We start from the raw sequence: 21,647 nt of genomic DNA, 5'->3' as shown, positions 1-21,647 counted from the left end.
CCTCCTGACCGTGACGGACGCCTCACTCCGCCTCCTTGAGTGAACACAAGGAACATCTTGACATCTCACTCTCCTGACTTCTGTTTTCGCTGGTGTTGCATTCTTTACGCAACATTGGGGGAGCCTTGGGGGTTTGGCCGTCCAGCATTGTTTGTTTTCCCTTTCCACCTTCTCCAGAGTCCACAGTGACCCTGGAGGGTGATCCAAAGCCACGGTACATGGCTTTTTTAAAATTATTATTATTAAAAAGCACAGTGCTTACATTGTGGAGGGATGATTAATGCATGAAAATGAGAAGCTGGCTTGTGTGAAAGGAGCACCTGATTACACAACAGTCGAGCTGCCAGATACACATCCAACCTTTTTTTTTTTTTTGATTTAATTTCCTGCTCTTTGCCGTCTTTTTCCTGAAAATATCCTCTGGCTGCGAGTGTACTTTGGCACACGATGTCTTGTAGTTAAAGCTCATTGATTCCTGTGGTGACCTGGTTAGGCTTCTTTCTTGACTTCTTAGAATTTCTATCATGATCGGTGCACTTGAAACTCACCATTCACACTGATGATAGGGAGGAGGATGTTTATTCCAAAGATTTGCACACCTATTAGATTGAAAATTCTTGACAACAGAATGGTAAAAGTGAATCGAGGCTTAAGATGTTGGCTATCGCTGTTGAGGATACAATCTCTGCCATTCAATGACAGATAACCAGCTCATTTTAGTCGAAACCTGTGGATGAAAAATATCCATTTTAATGATCGGACATGTTGGGTATTCAGTTTGTTTGACATATAGTTTGAAAAGAGCAGCTCAGCTAACTCAAATCATGATTGGGAAGAAAAAAATCAGTGGTTTTTATGTGACTTGGTGGTTATTCTACCTTTAAGTCACACAATTAAATACATCAAATAGAACAAGACGAATGCCCTTATGTTCATACTATTGCGCCACAGACGGGTTATTATGTTTATTATTAATATTTAACTTTATTGCGCGCTCACTGTACACATTTGAAACCAGTTAAAGCTGCATCCATATATTTTGCCCGCCACAGCTGGGTATTTTCCAGAAAATTTGTTCAAAAGGTGCCATTTTAGATGCTGATGCCTTTGTTCTATTGAGTGTATAAGCAATTCCACAGAAATGTATAGTTTACTCTTGAAACCACACGAACTGACCTGAATTTCACGTCTTTCTATTCTCTTGCAGGAAATGCTTAGTCACTCGCTCGGTGACTCACCCGCCCTCCGGGGGTTCGACTTGTTTCTACCCCCAGCATCGACCGTATGACCGTCCACAGATGGTCAGCAATGCTCAATTAAGAAACATGTTGCGCGCCATAAACGCTGCATAGCAGCACTTTTTAGGGCTAAAATGATGAAAAACTCACGCTGCCTGAAGGGAAACACAAACGGCCGGTGCGTTTATTTGTATGAACAATCTTTTATTTGGCCATACATGTCATTCATTCATTTAATAATTAATATACATTATATATACAGAAGCAAACAAAGACGTCCATGTCCCTGTTTAGCCATCTTGCAGTAAAGGTTGGCAGTGCATTCTTGGCCTTTTAACAGTGTCATTGGGTTTCTGTCTTTCATCCTCACTCTCACACATACACACACACACACACACACACACACACACACACACACACACACACACACACACACACACACACACACGGTGTCAGTCGGGTCAGAGCCGCACGATACTGTTTTTTGCTGCACACGTTCGATCCAGTTCAGCCTCGTCTCAGCAGTGGTTCTGCTCATCTGCGCCAGTACTGAACAGATAGGAACAGATCAGATACTTAGATTCAACTAAAAAAGAGAGCAGTTAACTATATAACATGTTATAAAAGCACACCAAATGTTTTTTTTTTTTTCATAATTAAAAGGCAGTAATTTTATCGAAGAGTTCAAATCAACTGGAGAAGAAACCTGCTCTAGACCGATCAGACCCATCCCAGAAATGTGCAACAAGTCAATAAGCAAATCAATCCCCAAAGGGTTGTTTAAGTATGTGGTGTGTTTGCGTCCAAGTACCTGAGCAAACTTGTGTATCTGCTCGACCACAGCGGCAAACAGAGCGCCCACACTCTCATCAATCAGACTCTGCATGTAATGAACCGCCTCCTCGTCCGACAGGTCCAATCTGAACTTGTCCTGCACCTGGAGGCAGAAAACTCATCACTCACACGCCCAATCACAGGTACATGAATTTAACATTATTCAAGATATGACAGGGTTATTACTTGGCTCCCATCTGAAGTGCCTCAATATATCAAACCCCAATTATCGAAAAAAAAAATAATAATAATTGTGGTATTTGTTGTGGTGAGATCGCCTTCCAGTAACAATAAAAAAGAGTGCACATCTGCACCTGGTGTGTATGGCTAAAACAAAGGACGGTGAAATGAGGTAATCACAAGAGGTCCTTGAACATAGACTCATAGATTAATATTTGGCAGAACGGAAGTCTAGCTGTGGACACAGACAGGCTTACACCCCGCTGAGATAACACACTTACCTTCTTAACAGTCTTATCAGGCTCCAGGGCGATGTCAGGAATATTGGCATCCACCATGAGTGAGAACAGATTCAGGATCAGGTTGGAGTATCTGAAGAATTTGAGGGAAGGAGGATATTTTACGATTAAATATGTAAGGGAGATTAAAGATTAAAGTCACGACTCCTCTCGACATGAAAACAGTTATTTCTCTTCACTGCTGTATCTGGTCTCTTGCCTCCTGAGGTGCAGGAAGGCGGTGTAGCACTGCTTCCTGAACTCCTGGTACTGCTCACTCTGCATGCCCCCCATCCCCTCCACCATCTCTTTGCTCAGCTTCATGGGTGGAGGCAGCGGTTTGGGATCCCGACCCAGGATGTAGCCGAAGTCGATGTGGAAGAGCTTCCCTGGAGGAGAAGATAATATTTTGAGAGCGCTCCATAATCCCGGATGTTAATTTACAAGAGTCTAAAAGGAACATGTCCGCCTCACCGGTCTTTGTCAGCAGCAGGTTGTCCAAGTGTCTGTCTCCTACTCCCAGGATGTAGGTGATGACGCAGTAACCAGCTGGAGGGAGACAACATTGGTTAAACTGCTGGGATCACCTACAGGTGGAGCATACCTGCGGATTATCTGTTAAAACCGACTCACCGCAGCTCTTGACGTAGGTGTCCATCACCTCCGAGCTGATGCCGTAGGGTCCTTTTTCACTTGGTGCATGCTTCCTGAAGAAGCTCTGTTGAGACATGTGAAGTGATTACAAGGACAGGTCACACTGTGTGTCAGCTAGAACTCCATGTCAGCAGTGTCCCGGGTTGCTTCTACTCACCTGGATGTTTCCTTCAGTAGCCAGGACTTCAGCTACAGGCACAGACTGAACGAACTGCATAAAACCTGCAACAAGAAGGGTAAGTTTTGGTAAGACTTTTTCAAATTGTTCTTTCAGGAACTAAATGTGATGTTTTTGTGAGTTATCCTTCACAAAGAGATTCTTTATTTCAACTGAATTAGAAAATAAAACCTGTATGTGTACTTATTTTGCCTATTATCTACCAAAGTAACGAGAGTAGGTTGTGCTGAATAGTTTGAAGCTTCATTCAAAACGCTGACATTCGAATGCGGTGGAGCTTTTGTTTTTGTATGCCTATTAATTCTGTTTGAAGCCAGTAATTCTGCACAGCTGCAGATAAAGTTGAAGCTTTGCTAATATCATGCTGGTATTAAACTATTAGTAGAATTGGATTCCAGTCGTGGCTGCGTATGATTGTTTTTGACTAGTGTGATCCAAATAATTCCAATAACTACAAAATCCTGTAAAGCCCCAAATTAAAATGTATTGAAAGAAGAGAGATGTAATAAATCACTTAATCTGCAACATGTTTTTATCTAATGATTTATTATCCTTCTATCCGTATTTGTTGGTTTTAACACTGTTAAGCCTTTCAAAAAAAACCAAACATAATAATGATTATAAAAGATATTTTTTTGCATTAACACTATTATAGTATAAGTAAAACATTTAATAAATAAAAATCAGTCTCTAGATGTGTTTGACGCTCCACACAATCTGATGAATCACTTCATTCAAATTCAGGATTTTGTACATGTAGACCTATTTAAAATAGAATTCTTAAGTTGATGATTATTTGTTTTTTTTAATTTGCCAGTTTCAAACCTCCCTATTGATGTTTAAATACATGACAACATTCACTCAAGCTTTTAAGCTCAAAATGTAAAAACTAACACCAAGTTCAGTCCTAACTGAGCGGTCACGCCTTCTTACCGTGCTTGGTGCTGGTGGCCAATACTTTATAAGGCGTCAACTTCAGGTCCAAATTCTCCTTCCTCAGCAGCTGTATGCAAAAAAAAAAAAAAAAGGATTTTACAACATTATGAGAAGAGCTAAGGGAAGCAAAAACTGTATTTTCTGTGGCATTATTCGTCAAGAAAAAATGTGCTGGACCTTCAATAGTATAAAGCCAGAGGAGCAACTCTACTGTACTGTAACCATTTTGTCAGCAGAAGAAATTTTTATAGTAGAGAAGAAAAGCCAAAGACTCTATGTTACTCTTACTTTGTCCATGAGAGAGATGATCTGAAGGATGAGCTGATCCTGTCTCAGGTCATCTCCATGTTTGAAGATAACTGGGTACATGGCTCCGTCCTCGGCTTTGAAGATCAGCTTGGCGGGCATCAGAGCACTCTGACGCACGCATGCGCGCACACACACAAACACAAACACACACACACACACACACACACACACACACACACACACACACACACACACACACACACACACACACACACACACACAGAGGAAAAAGACTTGTGAACCATGTGTCACACAGATCAGTAAAGCAGAACAAAGCAAGAATCTTAAGAAATCAAAGTAGTCTGCTAGTGCTTGCCTCTGTATTCACTGATTGTTAAGTTGCAAAGAAGATCAGAAAGTGATTCATGAGGAGGAAAGTTAGTTTTTCCTGTACCTTGAAGAGTGTGGCTGTCTCAGGGACGATGCCTCTGATCCTGATCTGAGGCTCCAGAGGAAGAGGAATGGGCTCTATCTCTGAAAGATTCACCTTCTCGTTGTCAGCAAGCAGAGCCTGCAGCCGCTCTGTCTGCACAAACGCACGCACACGCACGCACACGCACACGCACACACACAGGAAGGGAGGCTGCTGTTAACACAACTGTGTGTTCATGTGCATAAAGATCGACTGCCAGAATCAATGAAAAACACAAAATTAGCTGTATGGAAAGCATGTCTGATAGAATGCCGACAGACAGACTTCATTATTTAATCAAGTAAATCAGAGAAAGCACTGTAGATGTTCAGCGGTTGTGTTTGCAAGTGTATCCTGTTCTTACCTTCTTCTTGCGGTTTCCGCTCTCCCTCTGCACAGCTTTCATCAGCTGCACCAGCCTGTCGACAAACGTCTGCTGGGCGGCCAACAGCGACCGCATCACCCTCACGCTCTTATCGCCCTTGGAGGGGGACAGGAAGTGTGTGCGTTAGAAAGGGAAGTGACAAAGAGCAGTTCAATAGTTCATTGAGAGTGATACTGCAATTCACATGAACAATGAAAAAATATCAAGGTCTGACATTTTGGGAAACATGCTTATTAGTGTTCCAATTGAATTCATACTCATTACAAATCACAGGGCAGCAAATTATTAGAGTAACCGCTAACTGCTGCTGACTGTAGCTGCCGTTAGCTAGTATGCTCAGTTAGCCGCGCAGCTAGCGGTCGGGACTGGGATGTTCAGAGAACTAGTGAACTAGTGTTGGTGTTTACACAGCAAGTACAGTGGCTTGAGCTGCGATGGGACAGGACTAGCTGATTAGCATGCTAACGGAAGTAGATACGTCAGCCTCCATTACACATCTGTATCAGTCGCCCTGTGGTCCGGAGGCAGCATAACCACACCAAAAGGTTTATCTCAGGCTCATTAATTTGCATTTGCGCATGTGTTTTTTTTTTTTTATTCGTACAAAGACTTACTTATAGTGACATTTCAGTTTTGTATGGATACGGCAAAATGTGGCACACACCCTACTCTTATTACAGTAAAACTCACTATGAAATAGGAGTTATCAGTAAACTATATTTCAAATAAAAATGTATTCAAAGTGCTTTAGTTATTGTGCTAAACTGTTTAGGGATATGTGGAGTGCAGACACTATGGCAGCATACTTCATAATATAACCAGTTATATTTGTAAGTAAATTGGCCAATGACCATCAATATCTTCTAAGCGACTGAGCAGTGCAACGTTCCTGACCTTGAGTAAAGCCTGACTGAACCTCCTCATCACGTTCAGGTACATCTCGTGGGTCTTTGGATCTCTCTGCTGGGTGTCCTGATCCTCACACTCCACAATCACATACCTGAGGAAGATGACACACAGGTTTAACTGACAGAAACAAAAAAAAAGAAGACATTTTCAGTCTCTGAGTTGCTCTGAATCGTACTCACCAGTACAAATAGTTGGCAAGTGTAGAGTTCTTGCAAGCACGGGAGATGAGGAAGGTGCACAGGTCCTGCTGCAAAGAGACACAATTGACAATTTGTCAATGTGGCATGTGAGGATTAGCATAGTTTCAAACTGTTTTTTTCTTTTCAAAACTGTTTTCTTTTCAGTGACATTTAGTGTTTCGTACCTCAAGATTCTCGCTGTCGGCTCCTTCCTTGCCTTTCTGAGGTGCCGCAGAGGGTCCAGATGTGCCAGACAGGATCTGGGAACTACAGAAAGAGACAATCATTAACAGTCAGAGGTGATGGCAGTTAAAAACACAGGTCAAATTTCACTCAATCTGATGGTGTGATCAATAAGGTTTAGTCAGCGCCTCCAGCTGACAGCCCCGAGATTCTGGAGTTACACCAGTAAAATCATAACAGCCTAAGAATTCATTCCGGCTACTGAAAGAAAAATAATCAAATTCCACAAAGCAGCAAGCCCTCACCCAACCACTGAGAGTTTCTGAGATAAATTTAGATCCAGCTACAACTCATCAACAGACCACAAGAGAGCCTCCATGTGTGCCTTTGCTTCTGTCACCGCTGCGCTCAGTGTTGACTTATTTACGATCCGCAGCCGGAGTAGCTGTTCTGACTTCTCATCCAAGTTACTGACCTGTCCATTGACGAGTCATCTGAAAGCCCCTGGCTGTCTCTCTTGCTGCCTGGCTCCAGGCCTCCCTGAATGTCGCTGAAGTTTTCATACTTGAGCGCCTGGACGAGCTGGAGAAGATACATCAGCAGGTCCTAGAGAGAGGAGGAGAGGGGGATAATTAGGCTGATGGTTTCTTTCCAAAGTAGTTCATAGTTTGGATGTTAAGCAGAGGGATCATTTTGTTCAGATTTAGAGAGTAGTTTCTAAATAATTCTCTTTTGTTGAAGGATTTGGATCAACTTTGGAATGGGAGACTAAAAACTTTTCTGCCCACACACAGATCTTCCGACGCCTACCTCATCATCTGCCTGCTGCAGGCGCGCCACAGCGTAGCGTCTGACCGTCGGGTTGGTGAACTGGGAGGACAGCAGCTCCAGTGAGTCCTCCACATCCATCGGCCTCCACTTCCCCAGCAGCTCCAGAGCCTGCTTGGCCTCCTGGGGCAGATCCCAGTTCACACACTTGAGGAACTTCGTCAGGGCCTGTAGCGAGAGGAGGAGAAGGAGGAGGATGTTTCTTATCTTTGAGGGCTGAGATTGTAACCTGAGTCGCTTTGTTTATGGTGGAGAGGCGCATAAATATCATGTCACGTGTCATATCCCACCCACCTTCTCCTGTGTGGTGAGGTAGTATCTGAACTTCCACACCAGGTCCTGTTCTTCGGAGCTCAGCTGCTTGGTTGGAGGGTAGCTCACGATGATCTGTCGGTGCATACAGATGAACACAGAAATCGAGTAAACACCCGTCCGTGTCCAATCGTCGCCAAATTCGAGCGTTGCAAACAGAACGATCGGGTTCAGCTACAGGGCAGGCGGCTCAAATCAACGGAAATTGGACTCAATGATCAATACCCAAAAGAAATCATGCGAAGACGCAAACAGCTACACCCAATCCGGAAACAAGTGATGCAAGAGGAAAAAAAGCTGTAATCTCCGTGGACAAATTATACGGAGAATAGATACCCCCTGGCTCATCTGAATTCCCTCTCCCCTCCCTTCTCTCTCTCGCTCTCTCTCCCCTCTGCCACGTCAGAAACACACACAACAACCGGCCTTCAACACCCTCGACGTACAATGCGACGTGCCGTTGTGCGATTTCTACCCGGTTGTTTGTTCATTTGTCTTGTCTCGTCTTCCAGTCCCAATTGTTTTTTTGTCTGTTTCCCCCCCATATAGCGTCGCTCCCGTCATGCCTCTCACTTGTTTTGTGCTACATCACTTAATAATAAAAAAAACAACAAAAATAAAGCTTATCGGGAATAAAGGGAAAAGACAGATGCTGTATGTGTTTGAATAAATTACAGCTTTTTTTCTGCAAAGTAAAATGCTGTGATGTCCTTCTTTTATTCTGAGAATCAAAGAACTTTAACTGGGCGTCACAACCACAGAAAGGATCCTCAAGTATTTATAGCTGAGAATGTTCAAACAGTTAGTTCTAGTCCCGTGCCGAGTTACAGTCAAAGCATCTGTAAAACCCCCAGTGAGCACATAAACAAAACACCAGAGCTCTTTATTTAACCAATAATTTGAAGTTGGCCAGGAGTGTGTCCATACTCTGGAAAGCACAAAAAATATTAAATCAAAAAGCACTTCATCTGTTGTACTGTGCACTCGTCTCTCCACACCTGCAATACTGTGCAAAGGTGTGGGGACACACATATAAAGGCTCCACACAGCCTTTGTTAATACTCCAAAAAAGAGCTTTGAGAATCTTACATTATGCCAACTATAGGGCACACACAAATCAGTTATTTATTGAATCAAGAATACTTAAACTATATGACTTAATAAACTATCGCACACTACAAATGATGTACAAGGCTGCTAACAAAAGCCTCCCTCATAATTTGCAAATACTCTTCCTAGACAGAGAGGAGAGACACAATCTCAGAGGGAACATGATTTTCAGGCAAAGTAAAGTACGAACTACGTTAAAATCCTTTTCTTTATCGGTCAAAGGTGTTAAACAATGGAATGTGCTAGAAGAAGATGTCAAAAAATCAGCAACACTAAGTGGCTTCAAGAAAAAGTATGTACATTCAATCGTTGATCAGTACAGATCAATACAGGAGGGTTGATAAAGGTCAGAGGCACGAATCAACAGACACTGTGCAGACACTGTGTTGAGACGGCATGTGAGCATAACAAATACCATTTGTACCCAAACAATAAGTTGAACCTGAGAAAATTGTATGGTCCAAGGCCAATGCCAGTTGTACATGGCAGGATGTTGTTATAATGTGTATCAACAATGTGAGATAACTTAGGTACGAACACTGTGACACTACTGTGAGTTATCACAAGTTCTTCTGAGCTGTGAAGAACTCAACTAGCCCTGTAAATCGGCACACAACAGTAGACACACATGTAATCTGTATGTACTGTCTAGAGCTTGAATTCAGCTCTGTATGCTACTGCTGTAATATGTTTTGTCAAAGGTCATAACAAAAGAAGTTGGAAAAAAAAAGAAAAGAAAATGTAAAATGCAAATGACAAGAAAAGATCAGGATGAAGACTTGATAAGCTTTGGCTTCTCCCGCTTTTCCCTTTCGGCCATGTGTATTGTATTATTTGAACAATGATGAAATGTGATGTTTATGAATTGACATGCCCCCGAAATAAACAACAACAACAACAACAACAACAACAACAACATAAATAAATAAATAAATAAATAAATAAATAAATACATTTGATACTAATAAAGTGCATATTTGTTACTCAATAACTATTTTCTACAATTTTATTCCATATTATCTAATTGACTTCCTAGATTTCCTCAACACTTCCTCTTCTGCTGTTATTCAATAAAAACAATGTGGCACTCAGCATCATTTATAGACTAGTTTAGCAGTATACTGACAAGGGTTTTTTGGAATATCAGTGTAACAGGTGGTCTCCTACTGACTGACTTTCCATGGCAAGATTCCACACTTTTCCAGACTCAGTTTTCCTGGACTTTTGAGAACATTTATTAGACATCTGAGGTGAAATAGCTAGGTGTTAAGGAACATGTACGTTTTTTGGAATATTTCCATACTTTCTTTTCTTTTTTGAAACACTTCAAAACAGAGTTGAAAGTCACTTAAATCAAATTCCATAGTTTTTCCTTACGGTGTAGGAAACCTGTAAACTAAAGGAGAGTGAAACTTTGGATCTGTGGACACATGAAATATTACTAATTTTGTATCTTTTATGTTGCTTTTACTCTTCTTGTTTTCAAACATTATAAATCTGTATTATTTTAAAGCACTGTGGCAGCTGCTCTTGAACGAGACTTCATACTTCTTGTTGGATCTGAGAATTTACAGACCCTAAATAAAAGTATGCTGCTGGTTACTTACATTAAGCTGGTCCCGCGTGGCAGCGTTGGGCTTCAGGTCGTGATCCGACGGTCCGCTGCGGAGGCTACGAGCCAGTTTGTGATGCTTGCTCTCAACCAGGTTTTCCTGTAGACAGACCATGAATCGGAAGATTCTGTTAACTCATTGTTCTAAAATGTTAGTGTGTTACTGTGTGTGCGTGTCGTCTCACCATTCCCATCTGCGGGTCAGGAACTTTGACGATGTCGCAGCTGGTAAGGACGGGGGATGAATCGTCTCCATCCTGAGGGGGAACAAAAGGGAAATACATCAATCAGTTAACCGATATCACAATATTAATATACACAAGATGAGTTATGTGAATACTAATATGAAAATACCTTTTCATAATAGACAATGCTGTACTCCTTGTCGTTTGTTTTGACACGTGGGAACTCCACCATGAGGTACATGAAGTTAGAGCTGCGTTTCTCACTCTGCAGAAACACAACAAAGACAACAAATACTTACAAAAAGATGATCTGCAATTCAACCTGCAGTAACATCTTGCAAAAACAACATTTACATATACAGTATCATACATTTGTGATGCAAACTTGTTGGCAAAAAAGTTGCTTATTCACACATCCTGCAGTAATGTGGCAACATAATCATTAATTCGAAGTCATGTCTGTGGCCACCTGGTGCATATTAAGTCGATTCCATTCTATTTTAGCCAATTTTTGTTCTCTACCATCTCCTGAGGGAAATATCTTCCTCTTTCCCTTCTATATCTTCCACTATGTTCACCAAATAGTTGCTAAATGTGTCTAAATGCTGATGTCAGCATTCTAACAGGCTAACTAAGACAGTACAAACATGCTGATGTTTGGGGGGTAAACGTTGACCCATTTTCACCACATTAGTTTAGCATGTTAGCATGCTAACATTTGCTAACAAGCACTAAACAAAAAAGGACAGCTCACTTGAGTAATGTCAGTATTTGGTCATGAACTAAAGCATGGTGCAAATTCAAATTTTGACTTGATAATGGTGCTAGATTAAAAGCTAAGGGCTTATCAGAGATGACAGAATTTTCCTGAAGGGAACATGAATGATGTTACCACTTTTTAAAGTCAATCCATCCAATAGTTGGTAAGATATTGCACTCAAAACCACGAGTGTCAACCTCATAATAATGGCACCAGAGGATCAACAAAATCAGCATTTATCCTCTGGGCACCATGAATTTCTGAACAAAACGTCAAAGCAATCAAGCTGACATTTGTTGACATATTCCAGTCTGGATCAGAGTGGCCTTTTCCACAAAATAAACAAAAGCGGTTTTGAAACCAGCTCACCTCGTTGATCATCTCAATCTCTCTGAAGGTCAGACGATCCAGCCAGTCAACCTTCACCATGTGGCCCTGCCGATGGGCCTTTGTCAGCTGGATGGAGAGACGAAGGAGGAGTAAAGAGGGTTGGGAAACAAGATAAATGAAAAAGGGGTTTAACATGATACAGGAAAGTACGGAGGTAGAGGTTCTGTTGCAGCAGAACTAGTCACAGCATGGTGGCTGATGTGCAAACAGCTCGACCAGTCATGCACAAATCCAGTGGCAGCAGCCAATCCAGCATCTCCGCTCACACACTCAGCAGCCAGTCCAGTCATCAGTCAGTGTGGGTGTCGGGAATGTGAGCACACACTTGGCCATGAACATGTCAGCTGGTTAGAATTAGTACTCACTCTTTAAAACAAAACATAAACTGGTAGCAGCATAGAAAAAAAAAACGTGATGTGACCAAGTCAACGGCACTCAGGATTAATAAAAGAATGTAAGAACTGATACGTTTGTCTTGGAATTGATAAAAAAAAACAAAAAACAAAACAATCCAATCAGATGATGCTGAAATGACATGAAGTCCCCAATGCTCCATGAAATATTCCAAAAAGCTGCACCAAGTTGACAAACAACTTTTTCTTAACAAGAAAATCATGCACACACACTTACACAAATTATCTTACTAAGATATGGCAACAGCAGACCACTTCAAATACAAATGTGTGTGATGCTTTAAAGAACGCAGCCGTAGACCTTCACAGACAGGTGTTCACACCAAAACCTGGGTCCAAATGTACTTGTAAATGCCGTGACCGGGTTTATACAACACGCAGGTTTCCCACATAGAACAATGCAAAGTGTTCAGGGAAATAATAGATGAAGGACATTTCTTTTGAATTAGAACGTTCCTGATACAGTCTGAATTGTTCTGATGTGAAAAGAAGATATTGAAATTTATTTGAAAACACATGTTTGGACCGAGGCCTTCTTCACACATATACACACACATTCTGCCAGCACTAACGCCTCCACTCGTACTCACATCACTGAGTACCTCCAGGTCAGGGCCCTGGAACAGATGATGGTTTAGACACGTATCGGAGGGTTTCGCTATTTGTCCAACACACACACACAGACACACACACACACACACACACACACATAATGTTCCATCCTTTCTCTCAGCTCCTCTTCATCCTACCCAGCCCTCCTCTTATCCTACACCAGTACTCTCTCCCTCCAATTGCGTCCTGTCCACACACATGCTGTATCATACCTTGGCGAGTCTGCCCATCTGGTCCTCCGTCAAGCTGCTGCTGGTGCGTCCTGGTGTGGTGGTGGGCTCCCCTCCGTCCCCCTCCACACCCGGCCAAACCTTCAGGTCGTGCATCCCTTGCCGGAACATACTATAAGAAGGCAGGAAGTTGTATTGTGATTTTTGGCCTATGTGTCATGTTTGTTGTAACTACTAAACATTTCACTTTTGCAAAAGTGCTCTTATGACACAATTGTATGTTTTCGCAAAACCCAATAAAAGTTTTAAAATACTAACCCTAAAAAAAGAACAAGTTGTAATGAGAGGTTAGACTCACCCATATTTGCCGAACAGGGTGACAGTGGTTCCACCGACGGGGACGGCTCTGCCGGGTCCATAGATGTCCCACACTGTGAGAGCAACCTGGGCACTCTGGGGAAGGTCTGGGTACTTGACTGGCAGCCGCAGCCACTCGTTCCAGCTGCACGGGACAGCAGGAGAGGGGATGGAGAGAGAGTACATAAAGCGGAACAGGAGAAAAAGGTCTGAAGAACAGAAACTTTATTCTTTTTTAAGCTATAGGAATAAGGATTTGCTCTTCTTTAAAGGACTTTTGTAATTCTTTAGCTCTGAAGAGGGAAAAACATCAAGCATACTGAGAGGCAGAGTCATTATTTGTGGTGAAAATATTCTAATAAATAGATTTGATCTAATTTAGGAGGGAATGTTTGCTTCATTTGAAGCAGTAGTGCCAGAAAATATAGTGTAGTGCCTGAAAATGTAGACAGGGAAGGGCATGTACTCGAAGCTCCAGTATACTTCCTAAGTTCTTCACTGCATTCCTGCTTCAAAGTTGAGACTAAAAGTCATATGAACAAACAAATCTAAAAGATAAAAGGATCGCCAGCTCCGGAGAGGAAACACGTGGAAAGAGACTGTTCGATACTCACTTCCAACGTGTGCTGAACGCTTTGTACGAGGTGCGAACGGGCAGGGCGAGAGGTTTTCCTTCAGCAAACACCTGACAGGTGACATAGAGGTCCGAGCAGTTCTCCTGGTAGAGGCCGGAGAACCGCAGCATGGGGTCTTCGAGCAGTGCTTTGTAGCTCTTCTGCTCTCGCTTTCCCTCCAAACTGCCTCTGGAAGAGGAGAGAAGAGACAAAATGACAAGGTGAAAAGGGGGAGAAAAAAGTTTATTGTTTCCCGATGTAATCCTAGAGCGTTGCAACTTGCCCGCTCCATAAATAAGTCAAAGTTTGTCATGTTCTTTCTCTGAAGGTCTGTGTTTTTAAGATGTTTCCTCTTTAAAATTGACACATGCTCTGAGTCGATTTCATGACTGGTGAAAAGCTAGCTCACAGATCCTTAATCAATAAGACCATTATGATGCAATAATCAGACTCATGAGCTTTGCACATGATTGTAACAAAGAGACAACTGTGCTTTGAGAGCTTTCAAAAGAGCTTGCTCCTTTAGTCATGGTGAAGTATAGAACGATTTGACAACAACGTTTGACAACGATTAGACGAAATGTTACTCTACTTCAGTCAAATCAGTGGATTGCGTTTAGTAACATTATTGTTCCAACAGTGATGGAACTTTTTCATCATCAAACCGATAAAGACAAGAAACAAAACGCAATGGAAGTAAAGCATCACAATTCATCAGCAATACAGCAATACATCAACATCAAAAAAGTTTTGCAAGAGGGTATAACAATTGGTTAAATGGAATCACTTAATTATGATGAGATTTTTAGAAATGTATTTTAAGTTGAATAAATAACCAGTTATGAAGTAAAAATACTAAACCACGTCAAAATCATTTTGAACACACGGCTCCAGCTGTGGTGCTGTACAACTACATGCTATATTTAGTATCAATTAAGCTATGTATTAGGCCAAGAGCGACATCTTCAATGTAGAATCCTGTATACTTCTTTAGTCAACCACATGCTGTCAATTGGCAAAACCTTATTTTTTGACTAAATGAGTAACATCAATAGTCATCAATCCAATCCAAATTGTTGGATATTATCATTCTGTCCATGGACACACAGATCACTACTTGGCAATTTGATACTTGATTTTTGGGGGTGAAACTGTTAGCAGTATTGCTAAATCAGCTGCTATACACACATTTATGCAATAATCTCTAAAACGTGGTTATCAAAAACACGTGACAAAGATTTGTAAAGGAGGCAGGACAGGTTTCGGTTTAGCATGCACGTTATTGTCAGAACTAACATAGCTTTACTGGGAATGTATTACTTATAAATTGGCCAAAGCGTCTTTGTATGCAATAAAATGTCTTAAACACGTTTCAATATTGGTTCATATCTGGTAACTGATACATCGATACTGATATCGGCCGAAAATCAACCGACGAACATCGGTTGGGCTCTCGAATAAATCCCCGAACACAGTTTAACAAAACACTCTGGGAGTTACACTTATTAAAATGTCATAGATAAACATTACATTATGAAATAGTTTAAAGTTCAAGTGAGAGAAACACACACACACACACACATATAGCAAACATAGCAAGCATCCTGTCAAGTCACAAGATAGATTAGTTACACCACTTGATCAAAAGCGACCCGTTGAGTACAAAACTTACATCTTAAGTTGAACGTTGATGTCCATATCACAGCTGTAGACATAGTTGAATTTATCAGTTTCCATCTTCCGACGGGAAAACACTAAATTCGACCCAGAACCCTGACGACTTCAACATGAAATCCCGGACGGTTATCTGAGACTTTGCGAGCGGTTGGGTTTGCGACAAGGCCTCGGCTCAGAACAACAACACTCCCCAGAAGCCTGTTTAATAGCACTGCGTACACGGACAGCGACGTTATCAGTCTCCACACACGTCTTAAAAGATAACTTTGAGTGCCTGTATTCACGGTAAAGACATTATTTTAACGGCGGTGTCACCGGGCATGATTTGATGTTTTTGATAGCGACACAACAACACAGCACTAACCGACATCCACAGCCCGGCTAAAGTAGTCGATTATCGATGCAGTAAGATTGACGAAACACAGTGGACAATCGTTGTATCGCGTATTGATTGATCGAGTCTGGTGGAAGCAAAGAGGAAGTACAGAAGAGGCGGGTTTACCGCATGCTTCTTAAAGGGACAGTCCAGCCAAGACTGTAATGTTGACATTTAACTATTTTAGCGATTACAAATATTATGATGTATGAACATAATGTACTATAATGCAGTGTTTGTTACTAATATGAATACAGTCTTTGAGGTAATAAAGTTTTACAATTTAATACAGTCATTTAAAATTCATATTATGTAGAGTGCGGAAGCCAAGGAATGCCATGCTTGCAGTTATTTTTTAATGCTGTTTTCTTACTTTTAAGAGTTAATAATGTGTTTTATTGACCTAAGAAAGCAGATATTTCCCATGATAATGAATTAATTTATCTTGTTATCTTGAGAAAATACTTTATCTACGAATTAAGACTCATAACGTTCATAATGTGAGAAAAGTTAACATGCTATTGTATAAATATGTTAGATAAATGTAAACAATATATCAAAGGACATAAATAAATTATGGATGTTCTGTGTGTAGTGATGGATGTAATTAAAACTGTAATTTTGGAAAATGACTGCCCACTTTAAAAGTAAAGATGTTTATGAGTCCATTATATTAGTGTTGATAACTTCATTTTTTCATTTTGTGGAGTGTTGCCAGAGCCTCTGAAAATATTGCTTGTAAAGCAAAATTGCTTTATTTAAAAGTGTGGCTTTGGAGTATCATAGGATTGGATGGGATTTTTGGATATTAATACTACTGTATTAGAGGGATACAATATGCTCTCACCATGAAAATGAAAGAGAAGACTGGATATATATATATATATATATATATATATATATATATATATATATATATATATATATATATATATATATATATATATGCACACACTTCAGTTAATGTGAAACTATAGATTAAGCATATCAAAATGATATTATACTGTGTATGTTAAAGATGTATTCTTCACTAAGACAGCAATATGTTAATTCATTATATCAATTCATTTGACAGCATGACTTTACTAGCCTCCCAGGCAACAGTGTCTCTCAATGGAAGATATTTACTATTAGGATGTCCCAGCAAAACAGTTCTCTTATTAAAGATTAAAGGCACCGAACTTGACGACAGCACCTTTAACTTTTGTTAAATTAAAATGCACTTGTCTCCAATTAAGTGCATACCCGTGAAAGGCAGCGGGCGTGTGACAGGAAAATCCTCATCTTTTGTTTTGATGAGGTCCTCCCTTTTCATCAACGCTGACGACAACATGCTGTGAACTCATTGTCAGTGTGTCGTACGGGAAAAGGTCAGAACCACCCCAGCTGAATTTATGGAAGAACATCTGCCATTAAAACATCTTGCATCCTCTGAATCAGCATCGAATTAATTAAACTGAAGGACAAAAGTTACCTCTGAAATGCTCAAACCACTTCCAACCATTGCTGCCTGTATATTGCTCAATTTAAAAATGACAGTACTTGAACTTAAACAAGTCTTCGTTCAAAATATGTAGAGCTTGAGAGAGGCAACTGTGAGTCATCTGAATGATGAAGCACCCCTGAATGATCAGGGAGACCTATCAACACTCTTTGACTACTGTTGGGGTACCAGAGAGAAGGCACGTACAACTCCAGATTACAAGGCCGCGGGGCCTCCTGTGAGAGGCTTGAGAGGATTTTTCCTATGATCTCGCACCTCGAGGTGCCGATAACAAACAACTGGAAGAACATGAGCGAATGTTTTGATGGCCCAGGCGGTGCTGAATTGTCAAGTCAGATCACATTTTTTGTTTTTGACATTTTTACTCTTCTTTTTTCCAGGGATGAACTTGTGAGAAAAAAGATTACACAGAAATGCACAACTACAGGCCAATGGTTAACGGATTTCTGGGGCTGATGGTGGATACAAGCAAATATCCTCGAACCCCGTCTTCTAGAAATTAGATTACACATTACTAAGTTGATTTTGCAATTCCATTGTGCTACCACCATGAATGTATGTATGAATAACTGTAAGTCGTTTTGGACAAAAGTGTCTGCTAAATGGCCTGAATATAAATGGAGTACCAAGAAGGTGGTTGTGGTGGATGGCAGGCCGTGCAAAGTGAGTCCAGGGTTGGTTTCCAAACTCTTAAGGTAGTTTTAGTGAACAAAAACAGTGTATTTGAGTGCTAACAAGTTTTATTCTTTAAAATCGAAGATTCATTCTTGACATTAGAAATGGCAGCAATAGCAATCCTTAAAGGTGTGGTTAAGCATTTTGGGAAATTAGCTTGTTCCCTTTCCTCCAGAGAGTTATGTGAGAAGATGTACAACACTCACATTTTTGTACTGTAAATATAAAGCTGGAGCTAGCAGAACATTAACTCACCAAGAAGACTATAAACAGGGAGACAAGCTAGCCTCATTCTGTAGCATCTCTCTAAAACATCTTCATTATCGTCAACCAGGCCTATGACTTTTGCAGATCTTAACCTGATCGGACATTCGTAGGATGTGCGACGTCATTTTCTTACTCATCAAACCATCTAGTGACTCTTTGGAAGAATCTGGATGTTTCTCCACTGATTTATTTTCCTTTAATTAGTCTCCTGTGCGATTTGGTAACTATAGTGACGAAACTGCACGTAAGGTCTATTAATTAGGCGTTATCATAGATCAGTTAGTCACATCTTCAGTTTCCGCCAAATGAGAGTTTGAACGGTGATGAATCATTCATTTGATAATTCCACCCCATCCCTCTCTCTCTCTTCCTCCTACTCTCCTTGGACGTCACCTCTCTCTCCCCCCCTGCCCTCCACCTCACCTCTCTCCTACCCTTCCCTCTCTTAGTCACCGCATTGGATGTGTCATTGTTTCTATCGCTGTAGAGGTTCATGCCCGCTGAAGCGCAGCGAGGTGATCTCCAGAGTGCCCGACACAACGCCAAGACACAAGATTCCCTCCTCTTTACCTCACACAAACCACCACCTCCCCATTCCCCAATGGATGGCACCGCCGACACCTTCCTCAGCCAGGCCTGTGGGCCACATGACGGCGCCGACCCCACCTCCGCGCTGCGGTCGTAAAGCCTCAGGATGTATAAATAAGTGAGGAAAGGAAGAAGAGGGACTAGAAGCTGACCAGACCAGATGAAGATGGAGCTCAGCGGGCTTAACTTTGCGCTCGCAGCTGTAGGGTTTCTTCTGTGGACCAGCGGTGGCTCTGCTGCACCCATGGAGTGCCACTTCGACTCCAGAGGTGAGACCCCACGCTCTAAACTCTTAGATATTACATATATACACTTATATCTACATTCTATTCAAAAGCGTATGCTATTTGATTGCCATGTGTTGTTCCAGCCCTGTGTGTGTTCGAGGGGAGGCAGTTCTCGCTGGGTGAAACCTGGATGGACAACGCCTGCATGCAGTGCACCTGTCTGCACCCTGTGGGCGTCGGTTGCTGCGAGACGTGAGTACACAAAACTGAGTGGTTTGGTGTCCAGATGCCCACGGTTACTGTACAGCAGCTGGCTTCAGATGGACAGCACAAAGTAGTTAAACTCAGTGAGGGAATGTAACTGGGTAAATGTACTTAAAGGATCACTATGTAGTTTTGGAGAAGAAACTCAAACTCAGAATTTTGATATTTATAATATTGAGGTAAAAATACAAAGTCAGATTTTTTTTTTTTCATCACTGAATAAACAAGCTGTTTTCAGGGGGAAATAAGGCTGATTCAGAAACTACAAAGTGCTTTTTTAAGTACACTTTTACGGTACTTGTACTTTACTTGCGTATTTCCATTTCCTGCTGCTTTAAACTTCCAGCTCCATTTAATTTTAGAGGCACCAAAATGCTGTATGACTAAATCTGATAATCTCATACATGTACGTGTTCTTTTTTTTAAATTGAGGTACATTTATTACCAGAAAATTACTCTTGATACTTAAAATTAAAAAAAAAATGTTTTTTTTAAATGTGAAAGCTGCTTGGCTTTGTATGTACAGCTGATGATTTCCGATGATGTTTAGAATGTTTTATCGTGCTAAAACCATGGCCGGACAACAACATTTGATTGATATTAAACTATTTCGCAAAGGTACATTCAATGACAATGTTTTGACATTTGTTTTACAGCAACAAAGTAAAGTCGTTAAGTACATTTAATATCAGACACTTTAAGACTTTGACTCAAGTATATATTTTAACGCAACATCTATACTTTTACTCAAGTATGACTTTGGGTCCTTTTCCGAGGCTCAGTTGAACGTTTCTATGTTCTGTTGTGATGTTTTAGGATTAAAAAAGATTCATATTTCATTTCACTCGGGGATCATGTGTTTATACGTAACTGTAAAAAAAATATAGTGGAGTAAAACTGCGATGAATCTCGCAGTTGAGTAGAAGTATAAGGGAAAACATAAAAAGTACCTTCTACTTCTACTTCAGTACAGTGCTTGCATAAATGAATGTCACTATTTACAGCTCAAGGACAGTCTGCTTTTACTCAGACACTTTTCTTGAAGTATTTGGAAGATCAACACCACAGCCTGCCGCCTCCTGTGATGGTTGTTGATTTTCCTGCAGATACTTTGCTGTGTGACACGGCTGAACCATAGAAGAGACTGAGTCAAACAGTGTTAAGAGTTTACAGTCCACCTTTAAAGTGGAAAATGTAAGGAAAAGTGTTCAAGTTGTAAGAGTGCTTACCTCAATAACTGTCCAGGGTGCATCGGCCGGTGGATTTCCCTGCGTGGTGCGAGGTGCGGGTGGAGCCAGTGACCTGCAGAGTGTCTCTGGTGCAGTCGGCCGACCCTCGTCTGCCCTGCATGCCAGGTGACGGGATCAAGGACCCGAGTCACGGATCGCTTCAGCTGCAGCAACAGCTGGAGGGGTAGAGAACCACTCAGACCAGCACCTATCTTTTCAATGTTTGCCTGTGAAACCAATTCTCACTACAGTTAAATACCAGTAACCATTTAATACACATACAATACGAATATAAAACTTTAAAAAGCATCTGTAAGTGTTGGATTGTGTCACCAATGAAGGAAATGTGAGTGAAATGTGAGTCTGTGAAAACATTTGAGTAAAACTGCAGTATTTTCCAGCTAATGAACACATTTAGAAATGTAAGCCATCAGTGTTCTTTACATTTAACTTCACTTTCATTATATGTTCGATGTTAGTTATTTGTAGTAGGCTGTTTGTCTGATAAATATCTGATATGAGCTACAAACTAAAAGGAGATGAAGATGCATAACTTTATTTTAATACAGATTGTTAGGGGAGGTTTTCGTCCTGCAATTCTGAACATTTATATGAAGCCAAATGGCATTTCTTTAATTATTCCAATAACGGCTGATTGTACATATAAGCAAATATATACTGTACGTATATTAATATATACTGTATAACTATTCCTGACCTGTTCTCTGCTGTAACTCATTTACCTTCCAAATAAAAGTCTTGTTTAGGAGAAATTATGCTGTATTCTGTGAATGATTTTCCT

At 40.9% G+C, this 21,647-nt stretch overlaps 2 protein-coding genes across 7 annotated transcripts; one reads left to right on the top strand and one right to left on the bottom strand.

The window, feature by feature from the left end:
- Positions 1–1,421: 1,421 nt before the first annotated feature.
- Positions 1,422–16,124, bottom strand: pik3c3 (phosphatidylinositol 3-kinase, catalytic subunit type 3). Of its 5 annotated transcripts, none has more exons than XR_003985512.1 (26): positions 15,711–16,124; positions 14,039–14,227; positions 13,426–13,569; positions 13,110–13,239; positions 11,852–11,938; positions 10,892–10,987; positions 10,723–10,794; positions 10,533–10,637; positions 7,798–7,890; positions 7,486–7,671; positions 7,151–7,281; positions 6,678–6,759; positions 6,493–6,560; positions 6,299–6,404; positions 5,384–5,500; positions 5,002–5,133; positions 4,587–4,715; positions 4,296–4,365; positions 3,342–3,406; positions 3,164–3,248; positions 3,005–3,079; positions 2,751–2,919; positions 2,534–2,624; positions 2,050–2,175; positions 1,663–1,787; positions 1,422–1,616 (listed from the first exon to the last, which is right to left on the bottom strand). XR_003985512.1 is itself a non-coding variant. In XM_030430137.1 (25 exons), exons 1-25 carry the CDS (start codon positions 15,773–15,775, stop codon positions 1,773–1,775), a joined length of 2,628 nt encoding a protein of 875 aa, XP_030285997.1. In that variant the 5' UTR covers positions 15,776–16,124; the 3' UTR covers positions 1,422–1,772. The 5 variants fall into 5 exon arrangements, 2 of the variants coding, with proteins under 2 accessions (XP_030285997.1, XP_030285999.1); XR_003985511.1 differs by having other exon boundaries at positions 1,667–1,787; XR_003985513.1 differs by having other exon boundaries at positions 1,422–1,650; positions 1,687–1,787.
- msmp1 (microseminoprotein, prostate associated 1) lies at positions 13,519–21,612 on the top strand. Of its 2 annotated transcripts, XM_030430144.1 has the most exons (4): positions 13,519–13,631; positions 18,987–19,394; positions 19,496–19,604; positions 20,862–21,612. In XM_030430144.1, the coding sequence occupies exons 2-4, from the start codon at positions 19,286–19,288 to the stop codon at positions 21,031–21,033; spliced, it is 390 nt and encodes a 129-aa protein (XP_030286004.1). In that variant the 5' UTR covers positions 13,519–13,631; positions 18,987–19,285; the 3' UTR covers positions 21,034–21,612. The 2 variants fall into 2 exon arrangements, with proteins under 2 accessions (XP_030286004.1, XP_030286003.1); XM_030430143.1 differs by lacking the exon at positions 13,519–13,631 and having other exon boundaries at positions 18,956–19,394.
- The last annotated feature ends 35 nt before the right edge of the window (positions 21,613–21,647 follow it).

The sequence above is a fragment of the Sparus aurata genome, chromosome 10, assembly GCF_900880675.1.
Source record: "Sparus aurata chromosome 10, fSpaAur1.1, whole genome shotgun sequence".
NCBI classification, from domain to species: Eukaryota; Metazoa; Chordata; class Actinopteri; order Spariformes; family Sparidae; genus Sparus; species Sparus aurata.
Note: the sequence above shows the minus strand (reverse complement) of the source record. Positions and strands in the feature narration are given on the sequence as shown.